The sequence below is a fragment of the Nicotiana attenuata genome, chromosome 12, assembly GCF_001879085.1.
Source record: "Nicotiana attenuata strain UT chromosome 12, NIATTr2, whole genome shotgun sequence".
NCBI lineage: Eukaryota > Viridiplantae > Streptophyta > Magnoliopsida > Solanales > Solanaceae > Nicotiana > Nicotiana attenuata.
In genome coordinates, this window is record NC_032000.1 from 21,411,705 (window position 1) to 21,423,420 (window position 11,716).

At 35.7% G+C, this 11,716-nt stretch overlaps 1 protein-coding gene across 1 annotated transcript; it reads left to right on the forward strand.

Annotated features, from left to right (window-relative positions):
* On the forward strand, positions 1,972-3,163 carry LOC109235407 (MLP-like protein 423). Its single transcript, XM_019401497.1, has 2 exons — positions 1,972-2,254; positions 2,649-3,163. Exons 1-2 carry the CDS (start codon positions 2,068-2,070, stop codon positions 2,918-2,920), a joined length of 459 nt encoding a protein of 152 aa, XP_019257042.1. The 5' UTR covers positions 1,972-2,067; the 3' UTR covers positions 2,921-3,163.

Consider the following 11,716-nt stretch of genomic DNA (forward strand, 5'->3'; position numbering starts at 1 on the left):
ATCTACCGCGCAAAACACAACCAAAACTTGAAATCCCGTGGTTTAATGTTGAGGTCAATGGTCGATATAATAATCTGAAATTGAGAAATTTTTACCAACTGTTTTTTTTTGTATCAGTTACTTAGTAGATGGCTTTCTTTTAATTTTACTTGTAACTTATGGATCTTTTAGGACACGGTTTTTTTTTCTTTTTCTTTTTTAACAAACTGAAAATCTTATAAGAAAACGCTAGATCACAATCTAAAATTTGAAAGTTATTACAAATATTAGATCACAATCTAAAATTTGAAAGTTATTACAAATATTAGATCACAATCTAATATTTTGTCCACAATGTTGAGCAAACATTAGACTCGAGTCTAATGCTATCTAAAAAAAGTAATTTTTCAAAGGTTATATTTGCACAACTTTCTAAAATAAAAACAAAGGCCAACTACATAAACGCGCCTTAAACTTAACTTCATTTTTCATTTAGCCACCTTGACTTAAACTAGTATCTATTGAACACTCTAACTATACCTTATAAGTGACTATTAAACAAAAAACTGGTAGTACCAAATTAACAGAACTGCGTGAGCTCACTCTCTTGTCACATGGTAAATCAAACCTATAAAAGAAATACACATCAGCAAAGTCAGAAAAAGAAAAATGGACACCATTATTGCCGGTAAAACAGTTTCTAGTGAAAATATTTATAGTGTAAAATGTTGTAATATGTAAACTAATTTTTACCTGTGAATTACATCCTAATGGGACTTCAAACAATTCTTGTGACTTGTGAGCATTAGATCAAATTAAGATACTGATTTTCTTGATAAATTTCTCAAAAAAAAAAAAACACTTTCCAACTGCAAAATTCTACTCATTTACTGGCAATAACCTGCAACTGCTTCTTCGGCATCATTAACAACAACTTGCCACCCATTGAATTGGCCTATATATAATAAAGTTCTAACCAGCATCCACCCAAAGACACTAACTTTAGAAAATTCATCAATTGCAGCCATTGACGCCCCAGAAAGCAATACTACATCCGAACATTTTTATCTGGCATTTAAAGTTGTTAGGCTAAACTAGCCCAAAGATACTCTTAACATGGTGTGATATTGTCCGCTTTGGACCAAACCTGCACGATTTTCCCCAAAAGGCCTCACACCATTAAGAGATCCCTACACCTTATATGTAGACTCCCAATCTTTTTAGCTACCAATGTGCGACTTTGTGCCCATTTGGATTGGCTTATTTAAGTGCTTTTAAGCCAAAATAACTTTTAAGCCTTTTTGTAGTGTTTGGATAGAGTAAAAAAAATGCTTTTAAGCACTTATTTTTAAGTTAAAATGACAAAAACAAGCCAAAAGCCAAAAGTTAGAATTCCTAACTTATGGCTTAAAAGCCACTTAAATTAAGCCCATCCAAACTTGCTCTTTGTTCGCACACCCAACAAAAGTTTTGGCACATTTTAAGAGATAATTGACAAAATTTCTTTAAATGAAAAATTAATGACTATACGTCTTCTTAAAGCAGCAAGGTGGCCAATTGATAAAAAAAAAAAAAAGAGGCCAATAACAAATAATGTGGAACAAACTTAGTTAGCTAAAAGAGATACTAGTAGTCGTAGATAAGGACCGGAAGTAGTATAACCTAACAAAGCAGAAGGAAAAAAAATCAACCGTTGAACCATGTATTGTATTTATTTCTTCATGTATAGTACAAACAAGAATCAAAGTGATTTTTTTTAAATTAGTAGTACAAATATATCGTCATCTTCAATATACTGAGATCATGTTTAATGCATTCACCAACTACGTCTTACAACTTCACCGTAAATGCATTTAACATTCAACTGCATTCATATATTTGTAATTAACCAAGGAGTAATACAGGTAGCAGAAGTGCAGAAGGTAGTTAGATTTAAATGAAAAAAAGACAATATTCACCGACAGATCACTCACTATATATGTAACTGATTCTGAAACTACTTTTGCTCCATCCTATTAATCAATACTCAATAGTCTCTCTCAATTATTTATTTACAAAGTTCTTATATTCTGCTTTTGTTGTTGAAAAATGGCATCCAAAGGAAAGATTGATGTTGAAGTTGAGGTGAAAACTCCAGCAGACAAATTCTGGAATAGCATTAGGGACTCAACGAATCTCTTCCCTAAGGCTTTTCCTGATCAATACAAGAGCATTGAAGTTGTTGAAGGTGATGGCAAGTCTGTTGGTTCAGTTCGTTTGATCAAGTATGGTGAAGGTAAACAGTAACAAGCTACTTCATGGATTATATATCTTGGTGTAATTTAATCTATTGCCGTAGATAAGCTGTCTTATTTTCTAGGTCACTAATTTCACTTTTATGAACTGTTATCTGTCTTATTCCTGGTTCTTTATTATTACATGTGTGTCAGTCGCTTCCGTTACCCTATTACCTTGTAGTTGCTATTTTTTGTCGCTTTATTTTCACGAGCTGAGAATCTATCGGAAATAGTCTCTCTACCTTCACAAGGTAGGGGTAAGATCTGGGTACTCATTACCCTCATCGCACCCCACTCGTGGAATTGCACTGAGTTTGTTGTTGTTGAGCTGTTATCTATGAAGATTAAACTGATCGATATGAGACGTTAACACTGTGCTTTTGTCTGCTACAGGATCGCCATTGGTTACGTTCGCAAAAGAGAAAATTGAGTCAGTTGATGAGGGAAATAAGACAGTGGTGTACTCAGTTATTGATGGGGAAACCATGAAATACTACAAGAGTTTTAAGGGCAGCCTCACTGTATCTTCAAAGGGAGATGGAAGTTTGGTGAAGTGGTGCTGTGAATTTGAAAAGGCAAGTGATGAAGTTCCTGAGCCTCAACTCATCAAAGATTTTGCTGTCAAAAATTTCAAGGACCTTGATGCTTATCTCATTGGGGCATAAAGATCTACTGTGAGAGAAATTATCGCATAGTTTACTGAATAAAACCTAAAATAAAATCTTATCTAGCAGAAAATATAAGTAGACTTGACTTTTCAAGTAATGTAAGTGTCAAGAATGGAAATAAATTAACGTCAGCTATATGGAAATGTGATGCTAGTTATGGCATTCTATGTTTTTATTTGCCTGGAATTTGGTTTCAAAATGACATTTCTCATGCTAATTAATAAATGATGAGTTGTCTGAGGAGATGAATTGAGAGCTACGCTCACTTCACTGAACATTCAGCAATATTGAGTACTAAATTATGTTGACCAAAATGTAGTAATATTCAGCCAGAAAGAGGGTAGTCTTTAGTTAGAAACATGGGAAAGCAAAAGAGCGCTTTGCTTTTTCTTATCTTATTCTCGCCCCGATAGATCCACACATTGACTACGAATAATGATATAAGACCTTATATACTACTCACTCTCCATAAGGATATACTACTCACTCTCCAGTGAGTGAGTGCAGTGAAGGACTACTTGTTTGACTTATGGCATCGCTGATATGCTTTCCAATGAAAGCGATTTCATATATAATCAAACATTTCTCTACGAAAATTAATAGACACCTCTTCGCTGAAATTTACTTAATAAACATAATTACTATATGTTGAATCTCTTAGTTTTTTCATATGTGTATTTTTTATATTTTGAATATTCTTAGTAAAAATCTTGGCTCCTCTATTGTACAAGAGTAGTTGGTTACCAATACTATTTGACTCTAAGACTCTTATATTATCAGCTACGTGGATGTGATGTTGAGCTTGCACCGAATCTCAACCAATAAAAAATGAGTTTTTAGTTATAAATTACCTGTGTGGAGGGGCCAGGGGACACAAAATATCAATACAGATGCAGGTAAAAATTGATGGTGGAGGAAGGTGTTGCTCCCTAACGCACACGCAAGTATACGTGGTCGACAAGTAATATAGGATTGTAAGTCCAGATATCGTACCCACAGGGACTTGTGATTAACTATCAACTAAATTAAACCAAACAATTAATCTATTCAAGCGAATCCTAACGTATGAATATTTAACTAAAGATAATCTAGAGTAGTAAACTAAGAGATTAAAGAAAACAAGTTGGTGAATTATAGAGACGAATTCAATGTGAGTGAATATTCTAGAGCTATGGGTTGGCTAACAATCCCATTGAGTTTTCCACCTAAATCGTCTAATTAATTTATCTGGTTGATTGGTTGACAGGGTTAATATAGCTCGTAGCCTTCTCCCAAAGTACAACTCGCCTATTCAATCTAACCTAACGCCTATATTCCTATGAAATTAGGATTAACAAGAACGCATTTATAATTCCCGTATAATAACCAAGCAAAGCGATTAGGTATACTCCTATCCTAACCGCAAATCCGCTCCCCCTAAGAGTTAAGATCTTGCTCTACTCAATCTTATATGCAATCTAGAATTCCCTCTCCCGAGTTCAATCCTAGATTCGTAGATAGTATTTAATTGGTGATCTAGCAATCAAATAATTAAGCGCAAGATTGAATAAATAAACCAATATGATAAAATAATAAGAACAATTCAAGCTTCAAACTACAACGTTCATGTAGCACCCAAAACTCTAGAACTAATAAACTATAAAATTAAAGGAAGAGAAGAGAAGAAAAACTAGTTAGAAGCCTCCTCCAAACGTGGTGTGTGTTCCCCCACATGAATTCTCCTCCAAAGTATGTTAGATCCCTCTAAAGTGGCGTCCTCCTCCCAAAATTAGGCTTAGTCTTCCTTTTATACGTGTTGGATAGGTCTAGGGCCGAATAAACCATGTCCCGGGCAAAATAGGACGAAATCCACGTCAACGGCGCCCAGCCCGGCGCCAGGTGCCTACCAGGGCGCTGCCCAAATTGCACACATTGTTTTCAGCGCCACAGGTGGCGCCAGGCGCTGCCTGTGGCGCCCAAATGGCATTTTTCCCGATTTTGTTCGTTTTAGCTCAAATCTTGCGCGTTTCGCCCCCAATTGCTCCCGAATTATTCCTACAAGTAAAAACACTTCAAATAATATAAATCATAGCATTTAACATCCCAAATTCACGAAACAAAAGTAAAATATGAGGCAATATACATAGAAATATGTATACTTTAAGCTAAACATAAACACCCCACACTTAGACTCTTGCTCGTCCTCGAGCAATGGGACAATCTAATAAACCCCCAACTACGTACAAAGTTCAATCATAAAGGAGCACCTTAACTTTTAACCACACACTATACCCTTGACTACGATCAATACCGGCACACAAGCATGAACACACAAAAATTCACATTCTTCCCGTTTAAGCATACCCAAGTATAATATTTCAATTCAATAAATTCCAACAACCTATTCGTCACCACCCAACCTCAAAAATCGACTTGCAACCACTAAGCACCCTCAATTCATGCACTTACCCAACAAGAAAGTTTACAACATTATCAATCATTCATGAGATCATGTGCCCTCACCAACAAACAAAAGAGTGAATATAAATTGGTCCACACATTCAAATATGCTTTTGAATATAGATTAAGGACATCACACAATTGAACAAAATTCGCTAACTCTCACAAAGAATTCATATGCATCCCGTGGTCGTACCATAAGCTTGCCCGTAGTGTATATCTCTACTAATTTAAGCTAGCCAAGTCTAGGATCAATTATGACTTTTAAGGTTGTAATGTAGGCTAATGGACGGGTAGGATATATTTAGGAATAATGACTAACCCTCCTAAGCACTTTATTACACTACACTCATAACTCAGACACATATTCTTTTTAACCAATTCACTTGCCACAAACCATATGCACATAGCCCTTACGTTCATTCAAGCACTTCTATACTCCCACTAGCACAAATTATTAAGAATTGGAGGTGTTTTCTACATACTTTTACTATCATTTTTTTCTTTTCTTTCAACTTTTCTTTTCCTTTCTCTTTTTTTTTTTTCACACACTCCTTACATTAAGGTTCATTGGCTAGTGTCTTTTGATTTCAATTTTAGTGCACCAACGGGCCCTTCCATGGTTCCACTCAAAAGCTACTCCCCAATCTCTAACCTTACTTCTTTTAGCGACTAAGTACCTTATGAGGTAAAAGTTCAATCAATATCAAATTAAGAACAAAATAGGGGTATGGCTTGTAATGTGGGTGCCAAAAGAAAGGTCTATAGGCTCAAAGGGCTAGTAACGGAAAATTTTATTTTTATGTGACAAGCATATCTATGATCAAGCAAGAAAATGCCTACGTCATCTCCTAGATTAGCACAACTTACAATTTGGCTTCAATTAACACACGGGACAAGTTCTAGACAACACAGGATAGCACAGAAAATCACAAATCCTCACACACACGTTGCACATGACTCAATCAAGACGGTTCTGTTGAACTCCCAACTCAAGCAAGCACACATAATTGAGAAATTTAAGCAATAATGCACTATGTGGCATACGAGTCAAACAACTGAGAAAAGGCGTCACAAAATAGGCTATTTACTTCACTTAGGCTTCACAATTCAAACCAAATACACGGTATGTCATAGCCTAATGTGCCAGCATCAACCATGTCAATGAGTATCTCAGAGCGACTCAGTTCCTTCCTAAACTACTCCTAAAGAAAATAAATCAAGTACCCGGTTCGAGCTACATCCTTGGAAAAGAACCGGTGCCCAAAGAAAAACCAAGGAATACTACCTAACTATTCTAAAAAAAATTCTGTTTGGTATTTTTTTAATCGGACTTTATCCCTCAAGAAAATTGTCCAAAAGATCCATCATCCGGAAAAGTCTGAACTTTGTCTAATTTTTTTTTTTCAATTTTCGTTTTTTTTAATTTTTAAACCTAGACTATGTCTACTACGAGTTCTAAAAGAAAAACTAAATTAAAAAAAATTAGTTTTATACAATTACACTTCAGAAAGTAGTTCCCCCACCCCACACTTATATTATGCATAATCCTCGATGCATGATTACAGAGAAAAATATTAAAACAAGGGTGAGAAATACTCCCTGAGGCCCTCTCGGGCCTAGCTCGGACATGATCCTCAATATTAAGGGTCGGGACGACCCCACACTTAAGCTCAAACATGCTCCTCAGCTTCAACTTCGGGTACTCAGACTTCCCCTACTCTGCAAAACAAAAACAACACGAAACTTGACACTATATAAAAAAAAATTAAAAAATTAAAATACAGGTTGGGTTGCCTCCCAACAAGCGCTTGATTTAACGTCGCGGCACGACGCTATCACTTTCACTACTTTTCCTTCCACTTTGAAGATATGAATTGCGGCCCCAATTTTGCATCAATTTTTCTGTCACGTTCCTAGGGCGGCGGTGTAAAAATAAAGAACCCAAGTAGTAGGTATCGCATATTGCACTTCTTGGCCTTTAAGTGAGGAATGTCGTTTTGCCTCCTTTTTATGGCAAATTTCAGAATATAAACACTTTATTCTTCATCCATTGACTCCTCCATATGCTTGACCGGATCAATTCCCATGTCACCAACCAAATACAATGTTGAAAAGTGTTTAGAATGAGGTCCAATACGCTCTAACTCCAAAATTGCATTATTTTTGACATCCTCAATTTTGCACTCTTCGTCAACCTTGGCATCATTAATAATATTTTGGTCGAATAGTTGGAATTCCTCTTTCTGCTTCACAAGCTGGCCAGTATCCACAAAAATTGTTTGTAGGGCATCAGACGCCTCAACCTTAGCATCATCCACAAGAACATGGTCTGATAATTGGTATTCTCGTCTTAGCTCCTCAATTTGGCCTAGAAGATCTTTTTCAACTTCACACAGCTCATCACTATTTGCACTCAATTTTGCATCCATGTCGCGAATAGAGCTGCCAAATTGGTCGATTTCTTGGCTAAGATCAGTTCTTCCTTCTATCAGTTGTTCTGTCATATTTGAAAGACCATCACGGAGAAACTCATGAGATTTTATTAGTTGAGCTTGTTCCTCTAGCCAAGATTGGCTCACTATATCTGTTTCTTCTAAATTATCTTCTGGTGGGAACTCGCTCTCTTCATCGAATTGAGGTTCTTCTTGGAAATTGACCATTAACTCGTCCATTCTAGACTGGAGTCTTTTGATCGTTAAAGCATCAAGACTTTGTTGCTCGACTATTTGCCTCATCATGTCCATAATACGAGCCATGCTTTCTATATCATCAACTTCATTGATCCTATAAAACTCATAAATATTATTAGAAACATTATAATAAGAACTCTGAGAAGGATAATAAAAATTTAGGACAACCATCCCAATGGCCACCTTGACAACCACACACATTACAAAAATTTCACACATCAGATTGAGATGCACAATTTTGCTCAAAGTGTGGTCCTCCACAATATGGACATGGATCACCAAAATAAGAATAACCAATATTCGACCAATTATCATTCCAAGATGCCATATCAACAAAGATAATAAAATATTAAACTAAGTTAAAAATAAAAAAATAAAAACTTGAATAGGCAAGAAGTAAAAATCCAATCTAGTAGAATAGTTAATTTCTAAGTCCCCGGCAATGGCGCCAAAAACTTGTTGCTCCCTAATGCACACTCAAGTATACGTGGTCGACAAGTGATATAGGATTATAATTCCAAATATCGTACCCACAGGGACTTGTGATTAACTATCAACTAAATTAAACCAAACAATTAATCTATTCAAGCGAATCCTAACGTATGAATATTTAACTAAAGATAATCTAGAGTAGTAAACTAAGAGATTAAAGAAAACAAGTTGGTGAATTATAGAGACGAATTCAATGTGAGTGAATATTCTAGAGCTATGGGTTGGCTAACAATCCCGTTGAGTTTTCCACCTAAATCGTCTAATTAATTTATCTGGTTGATTGGTTGACAGGGTTAATATTGCTCGTAGCCTTCTCCCAAAGTACAACTCGCCTATTCAAGCTAACCTAACGCCTATATTCCTATGAAATTAGGATTAACAAGAACGCATTTATAATTCCCGTATAATAACCAAGCAAAGCGATTAGGTATACTCCTATCCTAACCGCAAATCCGCTCCCCCTAAGAGTTAAGATCTTGCTCTACTCAATCTTATATGCAATCTAGAATTCCCTCTTCCGAGTTCAATCCTAGATTCGTAGATAGTATTTAATTGGTGATCAAGCAATCAAATAATTAAGCGCAAGATTGAATAAATAAACCAATATGATAAAATAATAAGAACAATTCAAGCTTCAAACTACAATATTCATGTAGCACCCAAAACTCTAGAACTAATAAACTATAAAATTAAAGGAAGAGAAGAGAAGAAAAACTAGTTAGAAGCCTCCTCCAAACGTGGTGTGTGTTCCCCCACGTGAATTCTCCTCCAAAGTATGTTAGATCTCTCTAAAGTGGCGTCCTCCCAAAATTAGGCTTAGTCTTCTTTTTATACGTGTTGGATAGGTCTAGGGCCGAATAAACCTTGTCCCGGGCAAAATAGGACGAAATCCACGTCAACGGCGCCCAGCCCGGCGCCAGGCGCCCACCAGGGCGCTGCCCAAATTGCACACACTGTTTTCAGCGCCATAGGTGGCGCCAGGCGCTGCCTGTGGCGCCCAAATGGCATTTTTCCCGATTTTGTTCGTTTTAGCTCAAATCTTGCGCGTTTCGCCCCCAATTGCTCCCGAATCATTCCTACAAGTAAAAACACTTCAAATTAATATAAATCATAGCATTTAACATCCCAAATTCACGAAAGAAAAGTAAAATATGAGGCAATATACATAAAAATATGTATACTTTAAGCTAAACATCAGAAGGCCTGTAATTTTTTTCGACATATATCAGAGGGTCAATGACACCGTTAGTTGCAGGAATGATAAAAATTATGTATCATTTCACAGGCAGTAAAATCTGGGATAACATTGTAATCATCAACATTGTAATGATTTCTTGATTTCTACTTTCGACTGAACTATCAACGATTCCTGACCATTTTTAAACTACTTTTGGTCACAGATGTCTTTTAGACTCTCAATCGTAAAACTATATATCTTGTTAGGCTAAGTCGACATTAACAAACACTTAACATACTGTTATATTGACTATTTTGAGTTAAAGCTCGAATATTTTTTCTTAAAAGGCGTCATATAATAAGGGCATCTTTATATTTTATGCATAATTACTTTAATCAATTTTCAATTTGGAAGTTCGTCATATTATAGGGGTGTAAAAAAGAAAATAGACGAACCGCACCAACCCGATAACCGAGTCAAACCGAGAAAAAAAACCCGACTATGGTTTGGTTTGATTTGGTTTGATGTTGGAAAAAAAATCGGACCATAATTGATTTGGTCTGGTTTTAACTAAAGAAAGTCAAACCGAAACTAAATTAATCCGACATTACATATATAGAAATTTTAGATATATTTAATATATAAATAATTAAATGTACTTATTGTAATGTAATTTATAAATATTTCTTAAAAAAATTCATAATTTTATCATTTAAGGTATTATTTCAAAGTTGGACTTAGGACTTTTGAATGTTCCAATTAGTTTTATAGCCATTAACATTAGTAAATTAAATGTAAAATTTGCACGGGGCACCCTATTTGGGCGCCCCTTTTTAACTTGTAGCCGCTTTGTCTTTTTGTTTGCATCCGTACCCACTTTTTAAAAAACTTCAGCTTCCCTTTATAACTGAGAAACTTCAGCTCTAGAGCTGAAGTTTCCGGGTTACTAAACAAAAACTTCAGCTCTAGAGTTGAAGTTTTTATTTTATAACTAGCAAACTTCAGCTCTAGAGCTGAAATTTTCGGGTTACTAAACAAAAACTTCAGCTCTAGATAACTGGCAAACTTCAGCTCTAGAGCTGAAGTTTTTATTTTATAACTTGAAAACTTCAACTCTAGAGCTGAAATTTTCGGGTTACTAAACAAAAACTTCAGCTCTAGAGCTGAAGTTTTTATTTTATAACTGGCACTTCAGCTCTAGAGCTGAAGTTTTTATTTTATAACTTGAAAACTTCAGCTCTAGAGCTGAAGTTTTCGGGTTACTAAACAAAAACTAATAAAATAAAACTTCAGCTCTAGAGCTGAAGTTTTTATTTTATAACTGGCAAACTTCAGCTCTAGAGCTGAAGTTTTTATTTTATAACTGGCAAACTTCAGCCCGGTTACTAAACAAAACTTATAAAATAAAACTTCAGCTCTAGAGCTGAAGTTCGCGAGTTACAAAACAAAAACTTCAGCTCTAGAGCTGAACTTCAGGCCCGGCTACTAAAATGCTGAAGTTTTGTGTGATTGCCTTTGCTACTTTAGCCCCGTGTGCTGAAGTTATGCGAAAAAAGCGGGTACGCTTGCAATTTTTTTTGCAAAACGGGCACAGGTTAAAATGTGGCACAAAAGCGGGTATAGATGCAAATGCCCCGTATCGTTATAAGTACCTTTTGTTTTCCGGAATAAAGAAAGTGCTTCTTGCTCAAAATACTAGGGATTTGCATCTATACCCGCTTTTTGGGTCACGTTTTAACTTGTGCCCGCTTTAAAAAGAAATTGCAAGCGTACCCACTTTTTCGCGTAACTTCAGCATACGGGGCTGAAGTAGCAAAGGCAATCATGCAAAACTTCAGCATTCTAGTAGATGGGCCTAAAGTAGCAAATGCAATACGTTGAAGTTTTTTGTCCTTGAATAAGATGCTGAAGTTATTAGTTCATTTGTAAAAACTTCAGTCACTAAAATAGACTGAAGTTTTTAGTCCTAGGATTCATTATTTTGTCATAAAA

Coding starts and splice junctions, on each gene's coding strand:
- LOC109235407 (XM_019401497.1), top strand. CDS start 2,068: ATGGCATCCAAAGGAAAGATTGATGTTGAAGTTGAGGTGAAAACTCCA. Junction 2,255..2,648: donor TTTGATCAAGTATGGTGAAG/GTAAACAGTAAC, acceptor TGTCTGCTACAG/GATCGCCATTGGTTACGTTC.